The 25,129-nt window shown below is 41.9% G+C and overlaps 1 protein-coding gene across 1 annotated transcript in view; it reads left to right on the top strand.

The window, feature by feature from the left end:
* arhgef10lb (Rho guanine nucleotide exchange factor (GEF) 10-like b) overlaps window positions 1-24,214 on the top strand; it is a 39,642-nt gene extending 15,428 nt beyond the window's left edge. Inside the window, exons 11-22 of the mRNA XM_086278369.1 lie at window positions 326-492; window positions 1,886-2,001; window positions 7,400-7,527; window positions 7,647-7,747; window positions 8,526-8,647; window positions 17,370-17,456; window positions 17,790-18,013; window positions 18,722-18,879; window positions 19,016-19,158; window positions 20,337-20,508; window positions 21,364-21,480; window positions 22,207-24,214. Coding sequence (XP_086134495.1) covers window positions 326-492; window positions 1,886-2,001; window positions 7,400-7,527; window positions 7,647-7,747; window positions 8,526-8,647; window positions 17,370-17,456; window positions 17,790-18,013; window positions 18,722-18,879; window positions 19,016-19,158; window positions 20,337-20,508; window positions 21,364-21,480; window positions 22,207-22,793 — 2,122 coding nt within the window. The 3' untranslated portion in view covers window positions 22,794-24,214. The remainder of the gene's footprint in view (window positions 1-325; window positions 493-1,885; window positions 2,002-7,399; window positions 7,528-7,646; window positions 7,748-8,525; window positions 8,648-17,369; window positions 17,457-17,789; window positions 18,014-18,721; window positions 18,880-19,015; window positions 19,159-20,336; window positions 20,509-21,363; window positions 21,481-22,206) is intronic.
* The last annotated feature ends 915 nt before the right edge of the window (window positions 24,215-25,129 follow it).

The following is a 25,129-nucleotide window of genomic DNA, read 5'->3' as shown; positions in this document are numbered from 1 at the left end:
TAGGCATCGATAAACGCTCTTTATGAGAATGCTTGTGACTGGGTGAATGAGATTTGCAGTAGAAAGTGGTTTTAGTGCAGGGTTGAGTGGAAATAATGTATGTATTGGTATCAGTCTGTTTACCTGCATACGTAGATATACTTCCAACACAACCCCTCGGTTGACTTATTGAGTTAATAACCATCTTTACATATGTTACTAAGTGTCAGTGAATCTAGATAAGAAAAACATTTCCTAGACAAGCTGCAGTTACGCCATAGCTGTTGTGTCCTGCTGAGACCCCCAGTCCCTTGTTGTAAATGTTTGCAATGTATTTGTCCACCAGGGGTCCCCCTGACATCAACACCCTGGTTCCTGTTGGTCCTAAGTACACAGTGAAGTGGAGTGCTTCTCTGCTGCAGACTCAGGTGGTGGAGGTGGGGCAAGATAGTCTGCAGGGCAAAGACGGTGTCATCACAGCCAGATGTCACAGCTCTACTGCCAGCATCACTGGTATCATATCCACATCTCATTATCTGAGCTACCACACAGATTGCTGTGCAGTATACTAAAAGCAAGCAAATATTAAGAATTTGATTGGGAATTATTCCAAGCTATCTGTTTTAAAGTACTGTGTAAAGGTCTTGAGCCAGGAGTCATAATTATGACAGAATCACAACAGTGTGCCTTTCTATAGAATACTGATATGAATATATTAGTGCTGTCCGTGTTATGGTGCTATGGTGTTAATGTCATTTTAACAAGATTAACGCTGACAGCACTAATTGAATATATGTTTGCAGAAAATATAAACACAGGCTGTGCACACTGAACAACCACACAGAAAGTGATGCTTGTGTTCTATGATTATTGCTGACTTTTATTTCTGAATATGAACGCATAAAACAATTATTTCACTGCACTGCTAATGTTCTTATATAAAATGGAAAATCGAAATTTATATGCGCTCTGAGTGCAAAGCAATATATACACTACCAGAGTGAGAGGCACCCTGAACCCAAACAACTACCACAGCATTCTGCAGCACCATGCTGTACCCTCTGGTATGAGCTTAGTTGGTCAGGGGTTCATCCTACAGCAAGATAATGACCCAAAACATAGATCCAAGCTGTGCCAGAACTACCTCAGGAACAAAGAACAAGGTGGTGAGCTTGAAAACACGGAGTGTCCAGACTTAAACCCCATCAAGCTGGTTTGGGATGAACTGGACAGAAGAGTGAAGCAAAGCAACCTACAAGGTCCACATTTATGGGAACTTCTGCTACAGATATGGGAGAATATTTGATTTCTATTGTAGAAAGAAGCCACGGCTGTGTTCAGCTGTTATATCAGGTGCTACTTTGATGAGTCAAAAGTTTAGAATACATTTTGGTCTATAAATTGATTCCATGATTTCTTTTACTCCAATTGCGTATTTGTACTATGCTTTCATTTCAGAGTGCAATGAGACATTAAACTGCATAACTTTCATGAGCCACACCCATTTTCACACCTTGGCTCATGTGATTAGGTAGAGGATCATCAGGGGGTCCTTTGTCCCTCCTTGGGGGATACCCCCATGGGGTTTAAATCTGGGACTCTCCACCATTTGACCCTAGAACTGAAGAAGCTTCTCGGATGAGAGGTGAAACGTCTTCAAGCAGCCTAAAGAAGTCCAGATGCTTTTCTTTCCAAGCTCCTTAGACTACGATGCATGTGCTTGTTGGTTCTGGGGCGTGTGGCTAGATGTTCTGGCCTCCCTCGGGGTGGTGCTCTGCAGTGGCTTGGGAATCTTTGGCATTGGAGGGGGACTTCCCCAAGCACCCACCAGAGGTCCCCTCTGATACTGAAGATGCCTGGTACAAAGCTGTCATAGATGCTAAATGTGACCACGTATGTGTTTCAGGTAAAGTATTGCTTGGCCCTCCAAGATTGTATCAGGAATTGGAAGAGCTGCAGCATGACCTGGCTGTAGTGGAGGAGGTCTCACTGTTGGTTGGCACGCTCCACGGAATCTACCAGGTAACAATATTTATTATTATTTTCACTTTGCTTTATGAATTCAATTCAATTCAGTTCAATTCAGTTTTATTTATATAGCGCCAAATCACAACAACAGTCACCTCAAGGCGCTTTATATTATAAGGTAGACCCTACAATAATACATACAGAAAAAACCCAACAATCAAATGACCCCCTATGAGCAAGCACTTTGGCAACAGTGGGAAAGAAAAACTCCCTTTTAACAGTAAGAAACCTCCGGCAGAACCAGGCTGAGGGTGGGGCGGGGCCATCTGCTGCGACCGGTTGGGGTGAGAGAAGGAAGACAGGATAAAGACATGGTGTGGAAGAGAGACAGAGATTAACCCTTTAGAGCCGATTGGAGCGGGAACGCTCTGTTATGCGTAACTATTTTTAAATCCCAGTAGCACTGCAACCACGTAAGCTAGCGCAAAAATTTTTTTTGCATATGAAACCGGAGGAGTTGTACTTACATCTTATGCCATCAGCTTGTCCTAGGTCACGGTTTCCTTCCACATAAAGCTTTGCAAAAACTGCATAAAAAGCGCTTGCAGGAACAAAAACATAATATTCCAGAAACACGCTTTACCGATCCGATCAGCTGTCCATAACACTTCCTACGTTGGAATAGACGTCAGCGCGAACTTTTGCATTTCCGCCATTACCTGCCCGAAACCGGAAGTGACGTCATTTTCGCGGAAATGTAGTCTTTTTTGCGATCAGGGCCTCAAGGCCTATACTGCTCTTTTTAAAAGTTATCTTTGACTTTATGACTTTCTGTGTCTTTTCTGGGATGCTTAGGACTCATATTGCACTGCTGGAAATAGTTTATTTTGATGCATATGCTGCTTTTTTGCAAATTTGCAGTATAATATTTATTTTCGTTTTTCCTGCAGTGTATAAAAATTGGTGTATTTCAAAAATAAAACTATGAAGACACTCAAAATACATTTCCTGTGGTGGGAAACTATTTTGTGCAACTTTTTTGTATTTACAGTTTTGAGGGATAAGCCTCTTAAATTTCTCTAACTACAAATATATGTTAAAAAATCAAAAACGATTTTAAATTTTTTTGTAGTTTATTGCACTTTTTTGCAATTTATGTAATTACTATGCACTTAATGAATACATATTATTAAAATCTGGGCTATAATGTTTGTATTGATGTATAGCAACTTGAAATGCTCCCAAAAATGGCTCCACAGCATGTAAAAATATAATATAAGCTCTGGCGGACTTGGTTCTATGGTAGGTCTTAAAGGGTTAATAACAAGTGTGATTCAATGCAGAGAGGTCTATTAACACATAGAGAGTGAGAAAGGTGACTGAAAAGGAAAAACTCAATGAATCAGGGTAGTCCCCCAGCAGCCTACGTCTATTGCAGCATAACTAAGGGAGGATTCAGGGTCACCTGGTCCAGCCCTAACTATATGCTTTAGGAAAAAGGAAAGTTTTAAGCCTAATCTTGAAAGTAGAGATAGTGTCTGTCTCCCGAATCCAAACTGGAAGCTGGTTCCACAGAAGAGGGGCCTGAAACCTGCTGCTTTATGCAGCAGGTATGTCTTCCTAAAAGTGTTCTGAAAGCATGTGAGATATAGAGATTGGTTGATCACAGCTTTTCTGCTGTTCCATCGATAAATCGACAGATATATTGATGTGTTCCTTCTGAAATTTCACTCTTAAATTTTATGGAAACACTGTCACACTATGTAAAATCACACCTTTTAGTTTTGGTGTCATATTTGGCAAGTGTTAGCACTTTGTAAAAGAGATTTGTTCTGATTTCATTTTACAGTTTTCCTCGATTGCTTACAGATTTTCTCGATTGCTTAAACACATTTCTTGAAACTATGCCTTGTATCCCCAAAACAGTAAGCACAAATCCATAATGTCTCACCCAATTTCCCAAACATCGTATTGTCAGGTCAAAATGAAGCTCTACACTCAAAATCATTCACTCTTGCTGAAAAACCAAACTTTGCCCACAGACATCACACACAAGACCTCAAAAACACACACACGACAACATAGTTGTACACACTGGTGCAATAAATGTAAAACAAGTTACGTTGCTTTTGGTTCTTACCCTCAAAAACCTTTTCACATGATGAACACAAAAGACGCAACCAATGTATATACACGGGCATACGGTTCTCTGTCATACACTTTCCACTGCCATGCCGAAAATAACTCCTCGGGATTAGAAAGGGAGAGTATGCAGGCAGAAAGATGTTAGAAAACCTTGGGTTATTGGTAAACCAGTCTCGAACCAGAGCAGCGTGATGGAAGCTGACAACAAGAACGTAGTGAGGCTGCTCTGGCTGCTGGTTCCCCTCAGTCCCACTGGAACATATGTTGTCTCAGACCACCAAGAAAAGCAAGGAGAAGCATAGTGTTATAGTAGGGTGACCAACCATCCTCTTTTTTTGCACTTGACTTGTAAAAGCCTATGTGATATTTTTTATTTCACCATTCATTAACCGCACATAGAAGGCATCATTTAAATATGTTAACGTTTTCTTTAAGCAACCAGAATACAGTTTTTCTGAATTGCTAAAACACATTTCCTAAAATCTCATCTCTTTGTCTCAAAACACTAAACACAAACTGTAAAATTCAAACTACACACACAAAACCTTTGATTTGTCTTGCAAAACCAAACATTTGACCCCAAACTATTTAAACTTTTCTCAAAATCAAGCACTACTGTCAAAAACCACACAAAACCAGCCAACGTGCAAACACAACTTAGCAACTATTACACACTACAGAAATAAATACAAAACACTGTGAGAAAGCGGGAAAAGAATGTGTATTTATTCATTCATTTATACTTGTACTCACATTTTAACAAAAAAAAAGAAAAAAGAACTGCAATAAAAAAAGTTACATATACATAAAAAAAAATATTTTACAGCATATTCAGATAATTTAATCTGCTTGAAGTAGATTTTCCTGTGTTTAAGAATTTCGGTCGTATACTTTCCATCTCCATGCTAAGAAAAACTCCTTGACAGGGTTCAAAAGGGAGAGTATGGTGGAAGAAACACATTGATAAAATGCTGCTCATTGTGAAACCAGTTGCATATTTTTGGACCTCGGTGAAAGCTCACATTGTCCCAAATGATATGGGATGCTCTGCCTGCTCGTGATGTCTCTGCTCAAGCAAAGCATCCTGTAGACCATCCAGGAATGTTGCTAGAAGTTCGGTGTTGTATGGCCCAACAGTAACATGACAGCGGAGAACCCCATAGCTGCTGATGGCAGCACAGTTACATTTCCACCACGCTGGCCAGGCAGTTCAATAATGGTACGTTGACCTATGACATTGCGACCTTTTCTTCTCCTTTTTGCTAGATTCAACATGTATGTTGTTATCTATAATCCACTGCTGTGTTCCATGCAGTCGAATTCCATTATTCTGATTGACCATATCCACAATAAGTGTCTCCTGGTGTTGTGAGCGCATTCATGTCCTTCCACCCTCATGTGGCCATCCTTCAATTCTAAGCAAAAAACAATTTAGTTATAAGTATACTTGTATACACAGCACATGTATACATCATACTATTCATTTACAGAACTAAAATTAGTTTGTTGTGTACTTGACTCAATGGTTAGGCCTCATGAATACATCTTCGTGGATGAAGCTGTATTCAATCTAGCAAAAAACAAAAGAAGAGGTTGCAACATGTGTTTTCCATTTTGAGTGGTAGAGAGTTAATGATGAAAACAGTGTATTAGTTGTGTTTAACTTCTGTTGCCTGTGTGCACCATTCTGGATACAAGTGCACCACACTGCTAAATGTGTTTTGTATTTGAGAATGTGTTTAGAGAGTTTTGGTAAACGGGAGATTCAGATTTGCCAACGGTCTCCTAACCACATAAATAGTGTTTAAGATTTTGGCAACTGTGAGATTGATTTGATGAAAGAGTTTTCATAGTTGACAATTTAGTTTTTACAATGGGGTTTAGTGTTTTAGCAATTCAGAAAAACTGTAAATAAAGTTTTTCATGACTGGGCCAAGTGTCCTCCTTTTGGAAATCAAAATATGGTCCCCTTATTTATAGGGTCCTAGAATGGCATGAGAGTGGTGTACCCCTCGTTGGCTGATGCCGGCACAGGGAGCAACATTCCCTCCACGCTGACCAGGGGGCATTTACAATAGCCCAATGGCCAATTATGTTCCTCCACCTCCTCCTCCCTGGTGTCCTAGACCTCCTTCTCCTCCTCCTCCTTGAAATGTCTTTGGATCCATTGTTTCAAACCTGAATGAGCTGACTTTGCCGCTTTTGTCTATCTATCAAAGTTTCTGATTGGTGTGTGATACATTTTGACTTTTAGTGTTTCCACTTCGTTAATTGTGTGCTAATTGAGCTAAAACTGTGCTGATGTGAGTTAGCATTATTGACTGCTAGTGCTTTCTAAGTGACCACATGGTGTCAGCACTGACAAATGTAGGGATTTGTGTGTAGAGTTTTGCAGTAACAGTTCACCACATCTGACTCATGTGGTAAAGCAGGGGCATAGTGTTTATAGCTCAGGGTAATGGGTGTGCTTTTTGGAAAGTGGCATTATGGTTTTGAAATTTGGGTTCACAAGATTGGTTATAGTGATTAAGCAATCAAGAAAAACTGTAATACTTCATTGTCCTCTTGATTAATAATAATTGTTTTGTTTAACCAGTTAAATATAAATATATCATAATAGCAAGCTGTTTTGGACAGACAGCTATAACTGCATTAATGCCTACTATCTCAAACCAGGCATACATATGAAGAAGAATAGTACAGGACAGATTTTTAAGAACATGGGTGATGTGCAGAGTAGTAGGTAGATGATTAAAGCTCTCACTTTCAATTCAATTCACGTTTTACAAAATTCACATCAAGGTGCTATATACTGTAGGACCCTACAGTAGTATTGAGAAAATGGTATGGCTCAACAGCTTTTAATGACCATAAAATTATATGAAAGAATTGTAGGTTAAGAAAAGGTGATCATCAGTGAGCAGCAGTATGTCTAAGCACATTATTGATTAAAACTCTGAATGTGTATGTAAAAGACTGCAACCCAACACACTGTTGTTGCGGTTGTGTTAGGGGTTCTTATTGATTTTGCACTTATATAACTCTTCCCAGTTCGGTACACTCTTCCTCTCCTCTTGTCTCTGATCTTATTATAAAAAGGGAAAAACCTTGTTAGATAAATTATCTCCACCCGTCTCTCCAACCTCCCTGGGACCGACCCTTGAGTTCACTGCAGCACCTGCAGTTGAGCAAGCGACCACACCTCTGCCGTATTTGTTTATAAATAAAAACAAAACAAAACACAACCCCACCCCAAGCAAGTGAGGTCCATCCTTTATTTCCCCCTTTTTTTTAATCTCCCTGCCAGAATCTGAATACCACAGTGTCTCAGGACTGGTGTCTGGCTCTGCAGAGGCTCATCCGTCTAAAGGAGGAGGAGATCCAGAACGCCAACAAGTGTCGCCTACGCCTATCTGTTCCAGGCAAACCTGACAAGTAAGTGTCAAGAGGTCCATATCCAAAGCAGACTTAGAGAAGGGGCAGTGAGGTTTTACCAGGCAGAGGTGTGTGAAAGTGTTTGAATATTATGTGGTCATATCTTCTATGCCTGACAGGTCTGGTCGTCCAGTGAGCATCGTGGTGGTCTTCAACACTCCCAACCCCTTCAGTAAGATCTCCTGGGTGAACCGTCTTCACCTCGCCAAGATAGCCCAGAGTAAGTTTAATTGTGTGTGTGGAGTGTGGAAATGGACTGCTGCGTGCATAGCATTTTGATACTCTGAGCACTCAGATTCACAATCTTTTTAGATTTGTGCTTCACCTAAAAACTACCAACCAGTTAGCAGTGCTGATAAATGCTGTAAAACAATAAAAGCCAATTTTAGGTTAAATTGAAATTTGCAGCCTATTCATGCTGAGACATGAGTTTGACATTAATTCACCAATAAATCATCAAATTAATTTTACATTTAATTTTAATCATAAGTTGTATTTGTCTTCAACTTTAAAGTTACTACATACATGCAACCGTGGTTCAGGGGGTTGGGAAGCTCATCTTGTAACCATAAGGTTGCCGATTCGATCCCCAGCGTTGTCTGTCTCGGTCATTGGGTCCTTGGGCAAGACACTTCATCTACCGCCTACTGGTGTTGGCCAGAGGGGCTGATGGTGCGATATGGCAGCCTCACTTCTGTCAGTCTGCCCCAGGGCAGCTGTGGCTACAACTGTAGCTGCCTCCACCAGTGTGTGAATGTGAGAGTGAATGAATAGTGGAATTGTAAAGTGCTTTGAGGATCTATGAGCGCTATATAAATGCAATCCATCATTATTATTATTATTATTATTATTATTATTATTATTATTATTATTATTATTATTATCATTATCATCATCATCATTATCATACAGCAAAGTCTGCATTTTGACAGTTTAAGAAAGTTGTTAGTTTTTGTCTTTAATGTTTGTGTGTGCGTGCGTGTCTGTTGTTTGGTCAGGAAAGGAAAACACATCAGGTTGGGAATGTGCTGAAGAAGATGGGAAGACGAAAGCTCTGTTAAGCTGCCCACTGCTTACCTGTAAACTTTCGGTTTTCTCCTCCAGAACACACACTCTGAAGGTGAGAGAGCTGTTGCTGATGACAAATACAGTTGTCCAAAAATGTTTCACTTAGAGTCTGTGTTTGATTAGTCTTTAATTAAATGAAGGAAATTTGTGGTGACTCAATCTCAGCTGGACTATCCTGACCTCCTGCTTTCAGCTTCACCAGCTCTTCCCCTGCGTTGCTGCATGTCCACACATTCCTCATAGCCTGAACAGTTTCCTCCCATGTAGTATTTTCACTGGCCTTCTTACAAGTGGGTAACCGCAGTCCAAAAGACACATAGCAACAAACTACTCATCAATGGTTTGTTGCTATGTGTGGACCAGGGCCGTGCAGAGATGTTTGAAGGGGTGGGTGCTCAAAGTTAAAAAGGGGCACATGCAGGGAGTGCAGAATTATTAGGCAAGTTGTATTTTTGAGGAATAATTTTATTATTGAACAACAACCATGTTCTCAATGAACCCAAAAAACTCATTAATATCAAAGCTGAATGTTTTTGGAAGTAGTTTTTAGTTTGTTTTTAGTTTTAGCTATTTTAGGGGGATATCTGTGTGTGCAGGTGACTATTACTGTGCATAATTATTAGGCAACTTAACAAAAAACAAATATATACCCATTTCAATTATTTATTTTTACCAGTGACACCAATATAACATCTCCACATTCACAAATATACATTTCTGAGATTCAAAAACAAAACAAAAACAAATCAGCGACCAATATAGCCACCTTTCTTTGCAAGGACACTCAAAAGCCTGCCATCCATGGATTCTGTCAGTGTTTTGATCTGTTCACCATCAACATTGCGTGCAGCAGCAACCACAGCCTCCCAGACACTGTTCAGAGAGGTGTACTGTTTTCCTTCCTTGTAAATCTCACATTTGATGATGGACCACAGGTTCTCAATGGGGTTCAGATCAGGTGAACAAGGAGGCCATGTCATTAGTTTTTCTTCTTTTATACCCTTTCTTGCCAGCCACTCTGTGGAGTACTTGGACGTGTGTGATGGAGCATTGTCCTGCATGAAAATCATGTTTTTCTTGAAGGATGCAGACTTCTTCCTGTACCACTGCTTGAAGAAGGTGTCTTCCAGAAACTGGCAGTAGGACTGGGAGTTGAGCTTGACTCCATCCTCAACCCGAAAAGGCCCCACAAGCTCATCTTTGATGATACCAGCCCAAACCAGTACTCCACCTCCACCTTGCTGGCGTCTGAGTCGGACTGGAGCTCTCTGCCCTTTACCAATCCAGCCACGGGCCCATCCATCTGGCCCATCAAGACTCACTCTCATTTCATCAGTCCATAAAACCTTAGAAAAACCAGTCTTGAGATATTTCTTGGCCCAGTCTTGACGTTTCAGCTTGTGTGTCTTGTTCAGTGGTGGTCGTCTTTCAGCCTTTCTTACCTTGGCCATGTCTCTGAGTATTGCACACCTTGTGCTTTTGGGCACTCCAGTGATGTTGCAGCTCTGAAATATGGCCAAACTGGTGGCAAGTGGCATCTTGGCAGCTGCACGCTTGACTTTTCTCAGTTCATGGGCAGTTATTTTGCGCCTTGGTTTTTCCACACGCTTCTTGCGACCCTGTTGACTATTTTGAATGAAACGCTTGATTGTTCGATGATCACGCTTCAGAAGCTTTGCAATTTTGAGACTGCTGCATCCCTCTGCAAGATATCTCACTATTTTTGACTTTTCTGAGCCTGTCAAGTCCTTCTTTTGACCCATTTTGCCAAAGGAAAGGAAGTTGCCTAATAATTATGCACACCTGATATAGGGTGTTGATGTCATTAGACCACACCCCTTCTCATTACAGAGATGCACATCACCTAATATGCTTAATTGGTAGTAGGCTTTCGAGCCTATACAGCTTGGAGTAAGACAACATGCATGAAGAGGATGATGTGGACAAAATACTCATTTGCCTAATAATTCTGCACTCCCTGTAGAACCAGGCTGAATAAAAACAACACACATTCATCAAGAATCTAATGTGGAAGCGCATCATACACTATCACTGTCATTAGGTGGGGACAATGCAAAGCAAACATAGTTTATGTTTTACCTGATAGGTGCAATGTTGCTGTTGAGGGGTTGCTGCTGCTCCTGCTGCTGATAGTGCTGGAGGGCACGGCTGTGTTGATCTGAGACTGTAGACATTAAAGAGTCCATAGGAGAGATTGTAGCTGATTAAACAAGTGTTATGAGATAATAAAATGCACAGATTGGTGATAGCACTTGGAACCGTAGGGCAACAGATAAAAAAAAACTGTAGGAAATAAAGCAGGCTCTGCCTACGACTCTGTCAAGTGAAGGCTGTGTGCAGGCAGGCTAGGAGAAATGATGGACTCGAAACAAACAATTATTACTAAATGAGAAAGATGGATGGATGGATGGATCACACAGCACGGGATGATGAAGATCACGACACAGACAAGGGAAGACACAGGACTTAAATATACAGAGGACGCAATCAGAGAAAGGGAAACAGCAGAGAAACACAGCTGGGACAAATCAGGGCTAACGAGACAAAGGAAGCAAAACTAGACACATTAACATAAGACATGGACCTTCAAAGTAAAACGGGGAACACAGACTGAACTCACAGACACAGACTCACAAGCAGACACTTCAACAGAGTGAGCAGAGACGTGAGATGAGGGCAGACCGACTGGACACAGAACAGAGGGAGTATGGGATTAAACTTAGGAACTACAAAATCACACACAGAAGAACTGGGGAAAAGAGAAATGCAAAATGCAAAACAGAAACCAAAACCTTCACAGTAATAAAACAAAATAAGAACTGAAAACACTGGGTCAATGACCCAGGTACCCTAATAGACTCACTGTGGTAGAACTTGACTTAAGCGGTCAAAGAAGTGCAGGAGACTGATGCTGTCCAGTGTAGCAAGTGATTTATTCACCATTTTGAAAAGGTAGTTTACAAGCAATTAATGTCCTTCCTAGAAGAACAGGGTATTTTAGAAGTTTTCCAATCTGGTTTTAAAGCTTTACATAGTACCGAATCTGCCCTTTTAAGAGTTTTTAATGATGTGTTTTTGGCAAATGACTCAGGTGACTGTGTTATCATTGTGCTGTTAGATTTAACTGCTGCTTTTGATACAGTGGATGATAATATTTTAATTTCCCGTTTAGAGCAGTTGGTGGGTATGCGGAGTACCGCACTGCAGTAGCTCAGATCCTATTTGGCAGAGCGAACTTTCTCTGTGAAACTAGGGGAGTTTGTATCCTCTGCTGCTTCTCTTCAATGTGGGGTCCCACAGGGTTCAGTTTTAGGCCCGCTTCTTTTCTCTCTATATCTCCTACCCCTTGGGTCTATTTTCAGGAAACATGGGATTTCTTTCCACTGCTACGCCGATGACTCCCAGATTTATTTCCCACTTAAAAAGATAAATGGCTTCTCAGTAGACCTGCTGCTCAGATGCCTTGATGAAATAAGGGCCTGGATGGCTTTGAACTTTTTACATTTTAATGAACAGAAAACAGAAGTGATGGTTTTTGGTGGCGCTTCTGAGGCCACTATTATAGATCTTGGTTCACTGGCACAGTATGTTAAACCAGTCATCACTAATCTGGGAGTTAAAATAGAGGCAAATCTTAAACTTGAAAGCCAGGTCAGAGCTGTTGTAAGATGTAGCTTTTTTCATTTGAGGGAATTAGCCAAAATAAAGCCTATCTTATCGAAACAGCATTTTCAGACAGTAATCCATGCCTTTGTTACTTCTAGGCTGGATTATTGTAACGCACTTTATTTTGGGGTTAGTGATGCGTCCATTAGGCGCCTGCAGGTTGTGCAAAATGCTGCAGCACGTCTTTTAACTGGAACAAAAAAGTTTGAGCACATTACCCCAATTTTAATTTCACTCCACTGGCTACATGTACATTCTAGGATTGTTTTTAAAATTCTCTTATTTGCTTTTAAATCTCTTAATGGCCTGGCCCCCCCCACCCTACCTCTCGGAGCTACTACAACCATATACACCTGCCCGTTCCCTTAGGTCCGCCAATCAGCAGCTCCTTAAGGTACCGAAAACTAAGTATAAATTTAAAGGTGATCGTGCTTTTGCTGTAGTTGCTCCAAAGTTGTGGAATGATCTACCCTTGCATGTTAGGCAGGCCTCTTCTCTCTCTGAATTTAAAAGTCTTCTTAAAACATATTTATTCGCTGAAGCCTTTGGCATTGATTAGAGGGGTTGACTCAATTTGTTTTAACATGTTTCAATTTATTTTAGTTTTTTAGTTATTTATTTTATCTTATCTCATTTTAATTTTCTTTACTTATGCTATTAGCATGTACAGCACTTTGTGAACTCTGGTTTTTATGTTAAAGTGCTTCATAAATAAAGGTGGTATGGTATGGTATGGTATGGTATGGTATTTTGTGACCCAAAAAATATTTACAAAGAAACAAATAAACTCAACTCCAAATTAACTCAGTTCAAATAAACATAACTGAACTTAAATCAACGGAAATTAAGGTCAAACTGCACACAGCTACACTGACCTGAACCTTTCTTCCCGAAACACCTGAGTTCTTCTGCTTAAATAGTCCACTTAACCAAACAATTTCTCCTCTGGACTATTCCATTCAGTAAGTAGGTAAGATGAACATTATTATATTCAAACCTCTACTACTCCTCCTTACTGGCAACAAACTCTGTGGTGTAATCAATACATATCACAACAATAAATCTATTTCTTTATAAACCCTCTAAAATCAACTTTATTAAATTATAAGAGTTCTTCCCCTTCTGCACTTGGTCTCTTCCTGTGACCTCAGATGAACTCAGAAGGTATAAAGCAGGAAGTAAAACTACATTTCCTCCTTTTGTTTCTAGAAGACAGGTACGTAAGGAAAGTTCTAAACAATACAAATTAACAGTTGAAATATAGAACATGTTAACTTAACAAACTTGTAGGAATTGATTTAAACCAAGATGTTATATTATATAATCTGTAAAAGTGCAAAACATAAACAAACCCGGGATAGTAGATGTTTGCCTATTGCAGATTACATGTGAAATATGGTTAAATCAAAACAAGAATGTTAACTAAGAATATAGACAAATGGTCTTCTCACCCACTTTGTCACACTCACTCTTTGCCTCTCTTCCTCCTTCCATCTCCTCATCTCATCTATCACTCTCTACTTGCTGTCTATCTAAGTACAAGGCACAATATGATGTTGTATTAAACTATTATTTAATTATTCACACTAAACAACTCTTACACCTAATCTCTAATAAAGTAATGATAGAATAAAGGTTACAGAACCAAAACATTGCAGCTGTGTTTATTATTGTTTTTATACTTGAGTAATAATTTTAAAAAATCTACACACACACACACACACACACACACACACACACACACACACACACACACACACACACACACACAGTAACATTTGACACCTTCTCCAGAATACTGTATATACTATGGCCACTCGCCTAGCTTGGGAGTCACCGCACCTAGTGCTCCGATTAACACGGGGACCACCGTCACCTTCACCCTCCACATCCTCTCGAGCTCTTCTTTGAGCCCTTGGTATTTCTCCAGCTTCTCGTGTTCTTTCTTCCTGATATTGCTGTCATTCGGAACCGCTACATCGATCACTACGGCCGTCTTCTTATGTTTGTCTACCACCACCACGGTTGGTTAGCCACCACCATTTTGTCCGTCTGTATCTGGAAGTCCCACAGGATCTTAGCTCGGTCATTCTCCACCACCCTTGGGGGCGTCTCCCATTTTGACCTTGGGACTTCCAGGTTATACTCAGCATAGATGTTTCTGTACACTATGCCAACCACTTGGTTATGGCGTTCCATGTATGCCTTGCCTGCTAGCATCTTGCACCCTGCTGTTATGTGCTGGATTGTCTCTGGGGCATCTTTACACAGCCTGCACCTGGGGTCTTGCCTGGTGTGATAGACCCCAGCCTCTATGGATCTTGTACTCAGAGCTTGTTCTTGTGCTGCCATGATTAGCGCCTCTGTGCTGTCTTTCAGTCCAGCTTTGTCCAGCCACTGGTAGGATTTCTGGATATCAGCCACCTCCTCTATCTGCCGGTGGTACATACCGTGCAGGGGCCTGTCCTTCCATGATGGTTCCTCGTCTCCCTCCTCTTTCTTGGGTTTCTGCTGCCTGAGGTATTCACTGAGCACTCGGTCAGTTGGGGCCATCTTCCTAATGTATTCTTGGATGTTCGTTGTCTCATCCTGGACTGTGGTGCTGACACTCACCAGTCCCCGGCCCCCTTCCTTCCACTTAGCGTACAGCCTCAGGGTGCTGGACTTGGGGTGAAACCCTCCATGCATGGTAAGGAGCTTTCTTGTCTTTATGTCAGTGGCTTCTATCTCCTCCGTTGGCCAGCCTATTACCCCAGCAGGGTACCTGATCACGGGCAGGGCGTAGGTGTTGATGGCCCGGATCTTGTTCTTACCATTCAGCTGACTCCTCAGGACTTGCCTGACCCTCTGCAGGTACTTGGTGGTTGCAGCCTTTCTAGCGGCCTCTTCATGGTTCCCATTTGCCTGCGGGATCCCCAGGTACTTGTAACTGTCCTCTATGTCTGCAATGTTGCCTTCTGGTAGTTCAGTCCCCTCAGTTCTGACTACCTTCCCTCTCTTTGTTACCATTCGACTACACTTCTCCAGTCTGAACGACATTCCAATGTCATTGCTGTATAGCCTGGTAGTGTGGATCAGTGAATCGATGTCTCGTTCACTCTTGGCATACAGCTTGATGTCATCCATGTACAGGAGGTGGCTGACAACTGCTCCATTCTGTAGTCGGTATCCGTAGCCAGTCTTGTTAATGATCTCACTGAGGGGGTTCAGGCCTATGCAGAACAGCAGTGGGGACAGAGCATCTCCTTGGTAGATCCCACACTTGATGGTGACTTGTGCTATGGGCTTGGAGTTGGCCTCTAGTGTTGTACGCCACATCCCCCTTGCAGTCTCGGCTGATTGTTCTGTCTACCAGTAGCTGGTATTTTGCGCCTCTGGTATTCTTGCCAATCCCTTTCTGTGCCCCACTCATGTATTGACCCATGTGCCTGTTCATCTTAGCCGATATGATGCCTGACAGGAGCTTCCATGTAGTACTGAGGCAGGTTATTGGTCGATAGTTGGATGGGACCGGTCCCTTCTTGGGGATCAGGACCGTTCGACCTTCGGTTAGCCATTCCAGGTGTCTCTCGTTAACTAGCAGCTGGTTCATTTGTGCTGCCAGACGCTCGTGGAGTGCAGTCAGCTTCTTCAGCCAGTAGGCGTGAACCATGTCGGGCCCTGGTGCTGTCCAGTTCTTCATACTGGAGACCCTTTCTTGGATATCTGCCACTGTGATGGTTACTGGACCCTGTTCAGGGAGGTTGCTATGGTCTGCCCTCACATCCACTAGCCACTGAGCATTGCCGTTATGGGTTGCTTCCTTCTCCCATATGCTCTTCCAGTATTGCTCTGTCTCCAGCCTTGGTGGTGCTGTTCTCTTATTGTTCCCTTGCCACTGAGAGTACACCTTTGCTGGTTCCGTGGAGAACAGCTGGTTTATTCTCCTGCCTTCTATCTCTCTGGTGTACCTCCTCAAGTGGCTGGCCAAGGCTGTGAGTCTTTGCTTGGCAGTTTCCAAGGCCTCAGGTAAGGACAGTTTGATGTATTTCTTATGCACCTTCTTTGCCGCACCTTTCTGCAACTCCGTTAGTTGGCTAACCTCCCTCCGTGCTACTTTGATCTTGCTCTCTAGCCTCCTTCTCCATGGAGGGTACTGCCCCTTGTGGCTGTTCAACTTGTAGCCAAGCATCTCACTGATCACTGCTGCCGTATTGTAGATCAGCTTGTTAGTGTCAGTAATCGTGGTTGTAGGTATCGTCCGTAGTGCTGCATTAACATCATCTAGCAGACCTTCTGAGGGTACTTCACGTAATCTTGGTAACCGGCTACGGGGGATCCAGGTTTCAAGCTTGGCCATGATCCTATTTTTCAGGTCAGTTCCTCTCGCACTCAACGATCCTTCTCCTATCGCACTTGGGGCTATGTACCCAATCTCGGGTGGGGGTGATGATATCTCCCCCCTGACCTGGAGTCCTGACTCCTCCTTGCCGTAGCATTTATGTTGTACCTCGTCAATCTCTAGTTGTGATAGCAGTCCCTTCTTTCGAATGTTGGAACACATCCCTCATCCTATTCATGTAGCCCCTTCCGCCAGGGTTACTTGCGTAGTAGCATTCCAACAACGCCCTGTTTTCGTCTCTTGCCCACCAATGCCTTCTTGTTCCAGTAGCCCACTTGTCGTCATGGTGCCCTGGTTCCTCAACACCTGACGCGGACCTTGTTGATCCGGGCAACATCCGAGCCGGCATGCCTTCGTATTTATCTGTCTCACTCATGTCTGCGGTAGGCTCACTTAGCATAGGGGGTCTAGCCTTAGGACCCTTACTGGATACAGACGCCCCAGGCAGGAATCGAATAAGGATTGCTAAGGTATATATATATATATATATATATATATATGAGTGATACTGAGTAGTTTTAGTTGTATGAGATGAGAAAGCATTTCACTAATTAAATATGTTAATTTATTAACACATTATTGTTTTAATAACTGAACTGACCTTTGAATAATTTGTTTATCTGTTCTGTTTCATTAATTAATTATTTGTTTAGAGATGATTTATAACGTTATTAATGTTTCAAACATGTCTGCTATGTTTGGCCAGCTGGAGGCAGCTCTTCACAGCCCATCTCAGTCCAGACTGCTTGGTTTCTGCACTGCCAGCACATCCTTGCCACAGGGTTACCTTTGGGTGAGTTTAAGCTTCCACTGTTCAGAAAACATCTTTTTTATTCAGTATTCACCTGCTCCTATGTGGATCTGTATGTTTGAATGCATTATTCAGTGCGGTTTCTGTTTTATGTCTGTATAACCACTACCACGGTGTTAGCTCTGCTGCTGGGGTAAGCTTGTCCCCCTGCTGTAAGAACTTATGTATAAAACCTTGGCTGTTCAAATCTGTGCTTTCGAGACACACTGTTATTGGTACATTACGGATCCATGGCATAATTGCTTTGACTGTTGGGTTTTTTTTTGTTTTGTTTTGTGATAAGCAAAGCTACTTTTCTCCTGTCATGGTCTTCAGGTTGCTGGTGGAGGTGGCAACTCCAACCATGGGCAAGTAGAGATTTTCTCTCTGAACCGAGCCAGTGCCCGCTTGGTCAAAACCCTCCCACTGAGAGCCCCAGTCCTTTGCCTGGAGTATGTGAAGGAGCCGTGCCCCAGTACAGTGCTCCAGGAGGGGACTGAGAAAGGCCCAAGGGCAGCCAAGACAGGAAACATAATCTGTGTTGGCCTGCAGGACGGCAGGTCAGTCTTTTCCAACACAGGACATTATTTAGTTTTATAGCTGTCGGAACATTAAGTATTGTTTGGACCACAGTTTTGTTATATTTGACTAACAATTGTAAGTTTAGAAAAAAAAAAGAAGAAGACAATTCCTCAAAATATTGAACCATTTTTTTTAATATCATCAATTTTCTTTCACTTCATCGACCAGTTTTAAGGCCAGGATGAACCCTCTTTTGTCACTGCTGCTAAAAACAATTATTTTTGCTGCTGACATATGTTTTTGTGGGAGTTTACAGTTGCTCATTCATGCCGAGGTTTGCACCAGGCAGTTTTTACGCTGATTATGCCATTATTTTTTTTTTCCCCAGAAAAAGGATGTCTAAACCCATTTTGTAATTTTATGTTGCTATAAACTGAAAGAATGTGGTACTCTGCTGTTATTTGATTTGGATTGCACAAAAAAGGCTTAAGAAAACAAGTTGATTGCAAAATACATTATTCTAAAAAATATATATATAAATAAATAATCAAAGACAACCTTAAAACTTACATGAAAAGCATGAAATCAGGTAATGACATTCAATTTTCTTATGTATCTCTTTGAGCAGATTGTACTATGAGATTTTGAAAGACTAATGTAGAGCTATGTTATTTTGTTACAGCAGCAACAGCAACAATCTGGCCCCATGTGTAATATGTGACTTTTCTGTCTGCTTGTCTTTCCAGTATCCATGTTCAGAGCAGTGTGGACACAGCTGTTCAGTGCCTGCTGACCTTGGTAAACCCTGACAACTGTCCAGTGCTCTGCCTCAAACATTTACTGTCGTTCCTTTTTGCTGGACTGGCTAATGGCAAAGTAGCTATATACCACAGAAAAACTGGAGGTGAGCTGTCACAGATACCACTCTCACATGATGCGAGTTTGCATGTCAGACTAATGAGGTCATGCACTAGCGTAGTAGGAGCTAAATCACAGAGCTCAAATTAGGTTCTAAACCACCAACTAATTCTTCCTGTCAGAGCGACTGTGGGATGTGGATTCATGCAAGCTAGTGTCTCTTGGCTCCAAGCCGGTCTACTGTCTGCTGACACTTGAAGACACTATGTGGGCCAGCTGTGAAAACCAAGTCACTGTCATACAAGGAGACAGCCTCTGCATGCAGGTATATTGACTGTTCAGTATGCACACTGAGAACACTTTTACACTTACACTTTACTTTACACTTTACACTTTCCCTTGTGCTCTGCAATGGATGTGTATACTGTTACAGTGGTGGATCCATGTCAAAATGACCCAATAATGAGGCTGGCATTTTTACAAGTGATTCCTGTGAACCAACGGCTCAAGCTTCAGAGTCCTCTAACTATTGCATTTCAGACATTTTTTATATTCTTGGATGTATAATCCACCACAAATGCAAAACTAAATTATCAGACCAGCTCAACAGTCCCACCTACCTGCTGTTCAAAGCTGCTTTTTAAGGCAAATAAGACAAAAGGGCTTGTTTCAGAGAGACAGTGAACTGACAGGCTATGTCAAGGCCCAAAGTAAGCTCAATAAGTATTACCAGTTCTACAAGAGAAGAATAAAACTGTAAGTGTTTGATGGGTCAGCATCAACAGTAAACCACATTTAGGAAAATACTGCCTGGATTGGATTCCAACTCTGATTCCCAAAAAGCTGTGATACTCTGTGAAATGTATATAAAACAGAATGAAATGATTTGTTCTCATAAATCCATATTTTATTCACAGTAGAGCATCAAATATCAAATGGTTGTCAAAGGTCTGCCCAATTTTGACCAGGGATATTATTTTTGTTTCTCTGTTTTGAATTGAAATGCAGTTTAAATGCTTCATTTTTTTCCCAAAAAATGAAAAGAGCTCGAGTTTACAATACTCACATCCATGTGTATTATTTGATTCTGTCGCCCGCTAAAACCCTTTTAAATGAAAAAAAAAAATTGCACTTTGGGGCGAGGTTTCTTGTGTGATTAAATGCAATTAATCGTAATTAATTAATTACAAAGCCTCTAATTAATTAGATTATTTTTTAATCGAGTCCCACCCCTAGTAAATATGTATTCTCAGCATACACACTTACCCGAATACTACAGATGACTACAGATGACAGTCACAACTAGGCAAGAGCTTTATTTACTGAACAACCAGCAGATTATTGTTTACATGAATTAAAATATTCTTCAGAACATTCATGTACCGTGTCTTCCTAAAAAAATATTTTCCACAAAATGAGTCATATGACACATTTTGTGAAACCAACTGACATATTTTTTTTGACAGATAAGCCACAGATTAACCCTTTCTCTCTGTGTTTCAGAGCTTCGAAGCCCACTCAGATCCAGACTTCCATGTTAGCCATATGGTCCATTCAGGTGGAGGTGTTTGGATGGCCTTCACCAAAGGATCCTCCATTCATCTGTTCCACACAGAGACCTTGCAACAACTGCAGGAAATCAACATCTCCACCCGTACCAACTATCTGTCACCAGGCAAGGCCAAAAACGATACTGTCACCGAGACAGACGGGCATACCAAGAATACAGCATAGCTGCTTTTAGACCTGTGTTTAGCATTTCTAGAATATTGTTGTCACTGCCTGAATGCTCAGATGTCATGTTGAATGGGTCTCCTTTCTGTCCCTTGCACCAACCTTATTAATACCTTTGGGGACAGAGCCTTCAGTGTGGCAGCCCCCACCCTCTGGAACTCTCTCCCATATGACACTCACGATGGCACAACACTGGAGTCCTTCAGGAAACTTCTCAAAACTCGCCTCTTCAACAAATCCCACAACCTATAGCTATTTTAAGCTCTAGTTACTGTTGTGTAAAGCAAAGTTGGGTTTCTTGAAAGACACTATACAAATCTAAGTTATTATTATTATTGAACCCAACTGCATGGCAGGGCAACCTTGTTCCTTCAGGGAACAGAAGTTAGCAGAAGTTGTTATTAAATGATGCATTTCTGTTCTATACAACTTGCTCCCATTCTTACGAACAATATGTAATGCTGTCTATCTAACATTCAGACATTCAGTTACATAGTGTCATCACAGGTTATCTGCCTTAAAGGCATGAATAGAGATGTCTTCAGCCAAGACACACAGGGGTGTGATATCCCATACTACAATACGTTTACAGTTTACTGGAAACTTTCCCTTCCTGTTCACTTTTTCCTTAAGATCTCCACGCTGTAAATTGAACTGAGCTGCTCAGTGACAGAGCTCAGCCCGAGTTCAAATTTTGGCAGACTACACACACACACAGTGTTGTCAGGGCTGGGCAGGAATAAAACATGTACAGTTAGACTATGACCAATGTAATGGTTAAATGTTTGTTTTCCAGGTCACGTTTGTGTATCCAGCTTACTGATCTCTCAGGGTATGTTGTGGGTGGGGACTAGCCAGGGCGTCATCATCACTTTCTCTGTACCGACTCTTGAGGGTATCCCGAAGATCACAGGTCAGAACATGCATCAGCGCTCCTGCTCTCTGATGTTTTTGTGACTGAAGTTGAATGTACACACAGCATGTGCTCATTACTGGTTGAACATCTCAAGATCTCTTGTGATATACAATATATCCATGTAGCATGATGGCCTGATAATGCACACGTACTCATGAAGGCTCTGGCACGCACCAAAACAAAGTTAACTCAATAAACTGGAAACTGAACCTTGAAAGCAACAAAGAAACAGGAGATATGCTCTATTTAACAAAAAATGACATTAATTCCCTCAAAAGAAGTGTAGCCATTATTTTTTTTTATATATAAATCTATGAAAAAACGACTATTTCAATTCTATTTGCTTCCTAATTTATACTATTTGTTCCCCTATTAATTTACTTTATTATTTAGTTTTCTATTTTAGTTTATTGATGTGCGATATATATCAAATAGTCCTGTGCATATGCTTTGCTTTGGAAACACTCTACCTCTGTGGGTCTCAGTGCAAGTTTTTTAAAACTTCTTCCCCTTTTAACTCAAACTCCACTAAAACTGTGGTCCTGAAATGTTGATGATTCTCTGCAGGGTTGCATTTAAAAACACTCTTTTTAGTTCTATTGTATACTTAATGTTTGTTCAGTTTTAGTTTTTTTTTGTCTTTTGGAACACATTTACTTCTTTCACGTGTTACTCTGGTAAAATGAGACAAAGTGAGCAGATGCACAACTTTTATATCCTCAGGTAAAGCGATGACATCTCTGAATGCTCACTGTGGTGCTGTAGATTTCCTGGTGTCAGCCTCCAGCACCCTGGCCTCTGATTTGCTTCGACGGGATTCCATCTTCAACATTAGCAAAGAGAGTGCTAATGGAGAGGGAGGAGGAGGTGGAGGTAATGTTGAAGGAGAAAGAGGAGAGCAGAAGCTGGAAAATAGCCACCATAGGGAGAACTTAGAAACTTCTCCATGGAAGCAGGACAAACCTAAGCATCTCCTATTGCAGTACCACCTCCATTCCACCTCCCAGCTTCCTGGGAAGCTGCTGACAGCTCAGCCAGAACAAGCGAACCCAAGGGCCTCCCCAGATCTCCAGATGGAGGACGGTTCCATCTATGAAGTAAATGAGGACCCCGATGTTTGGTTGAGAGGGCGGCCACTGGAGTTGGGGAAGGAGGGAGAGGCCAAACGTAACAAAGTCACTTCAACAGCCATCTTCTCTGGTGGAAGAGGATACCGCAGGATAGGCCTGTCAGCATCAGAAGAAACCTGCTCAGACTCCAGTGAAAACACGCTGCTCGTGTGGCAGCTCCCTCTCACGCTTAGCCAGTGACAGCTTTCTTTGTCCTCAGTTACTCTAATTCTAGTCATGTGTGATTACTCTTAGACCAGGCACGTTTAAACATTTAAGGTTGATTCTAAAGTCAAGGACATATCACCTTTGACAGTTGACAGTTAAAATAAAAGTAACATTACTTAAGCCTACAGATGACGACCGTCATCACAGTGGATACTAGGTGACAGCTTTATTTACTACAGTGAGCAGTAGTAATGTTGCATATCACAAAGATAGCAGCACCTGGCATCAGCAGGAAGCAATCCCCCAAAGAACCTGGCTTATATAGTATACTAATTTTAAAATCAGCAATGTGTTTCAAATGAAGCTGTACAATGTGATACTTGGTGGAACATTTCTGTATGGAAACAGGTTGTATGTGTATGTCAGATGAGTGTCAAGCCTCAGTGTCTGCATTTGGACCTTAAACGTTTTGATTTGGACACATATCTCAGTGTTAGGCTAAACAAAATAGTGGCATATTATGAAAAGAACTTAATGAAAACCTAAATCTTTACATAATAAAGGAAAAAAATGTAAGAAAATTGCATCACAATGAAAGTTTCAATGGTGTTTGTGTGTGTGTGTGTGTGTGTGTGTGTGTGTGTGTGTGTGTGTGTGTGTGTGTGTGTGTGTGTGTGTGAGAGAGAGAGCGCGTGTGTGCAGCTACACCATAAATACAACATAAATACACAGACCCAGACAGTTAATGGAATCAAGTGATGTCTTTACTGTGAGCTGTTAAGATTCACTGCTGGAAATGTTCCACCTCCTAATACTTCTATTACCACTAGGATGACGACTTCCTACATCTGCCACAGCTGTTCCTTCAGTCTCGCCACTTCTCAGATGTCTAATGCTCCATCTGTCTGATGTTACTGTCAGCTGGCATAGCCACGTCTTTCACAGCTGTGGTCTTCTGCTCCTTGTCAACTATATCTGTTTGGTTGGCCAGAGGCTGCTTTTCTATCCGGAACTTGAAAGTCCCACAGGACCTTAATCCACTGTTGTTTCAACCACCTTTAGACGCAATGGGAACTTGGTGATGTCTAATCCATATGCAGCAAAGATGTTCTACAAGAGTCAGAGGCTTTCATGTAGTGAATCCAGGTGGTGCTGAGTTTGGTCTGCCTGTTCCTCGAATCTTCATGAACTGCTCAACCAGGAGCTGGTGCTTTGTAAACTGTTATTTCTAATGTCCTTCTGTGCTGTGCTCAATGGTTGACTCACGTGTCTACTTGTAACTAGCTTGGTTGCTGTGATGCGTTATTTATGGTCGTGCAGAGAGACCGCATCATCTGTCCAGGGATTGTGTGTCTGATTGCACTGAACTCTGTTGTCAGCCAGCTGCAAAGAAGAACAAAGTTGTAACATACAAAGAGTTGAAGTAAAACCAGGTGTTAAAAACAATATCTGTGCTTTACATGCTGTATTTTTTGAGCTCCCCAGGGAACTCATTATTACTCACTGCTCTATTCCAGCCCACTTGGACAGTGCGTCTTGTGTGATTGAAAATCCCTTTCCCCTCCTGGTCTGTACATGCAGACATTTGCGGGACTATAAATCCAACTTTAGTGGAGCTTCCATGTTGTGGGGATATTTCATGATTGTGGATTTTCTGCCCTGTATTGGCAAGTCCAGACAGGTACCTGCTGTTAGCAGCCCACTTATTTATGCTACCAGGCCTTCAATTAGCTTCTTCAGCCAAATGAAGAGTAGAGCGCCTCTTCAACCTGAGCCTGAGGCTGGGAAGAGTCCCACAGCTCTGGAAAACCTCCTGTGTTGTACCAGTGCCAAAGACTTCACGCCCCAAGGACCTCAACAGCTACAGGCCGGTGGCTCTGACATCCCACCTGATGAAGACCCTGGAGCGGTTGGTCCTGGCTCAGCTTCGGCGCCTAACAAGCTCATCACTGGACCCACTTCAGTTTGCCTACCAGCCTGGCATTGGAGCGGATGATGCCGTCATTCACCTCCTACATTGTTCCCTCGCTCACCTGGAGACCGCTGGAAGCACTGTGAGAATCATGTTCTTTGATTTCTCCAGTGCCTTCAACACTATTCTTCCCTTGGTTCTGAAGGACAAGCTGGAGAACTCTGGAGTGGACCATCACCTCACTACCTGGATTTTGGACTACCTCACCGACCGACCACAGTATGTGAGAACTCAGGGCTGTGTGTCGGACAGGGTCGTCTACAGTACGGGGGCCCCACAGGGAACGGTTCTGGCTCCGTTCCTCTTCACCATCTACACTGCAGACTTCTCCCACAACTCCACCCAGTGCTTCCTGCAGAAGTTCTCTGATGACTCTGCAATAGTCGGCCTCATCACT

This window comes from Aulonocara sp. 'chitande type north' Nkhata Bay, linkage group LG20 (genome assembly GCF_057382095.1).
Source record: "Aulonocara sp. 'chitande type north' Nkhata Bay isolate Kocher_YH1m ecotype deep benthic linkage group LG20, A_spYH_male_GT1.1, whole genome shotgun sequence".
In the NCBI taxonomy this organism is placed as follows: Eukaryota; Metazoa; Chordata; class Actinopteri; order Cichliformes; family Cichlidae; genus Aulonocara; species Aulonocara sp. 'chitande type north' Nkhata Bay.
The sequence above is the reverse complement of the archived record's forward strand: the minus strand, read 5'-3'. Positions and strand labels throughout refer to the sequence as shown.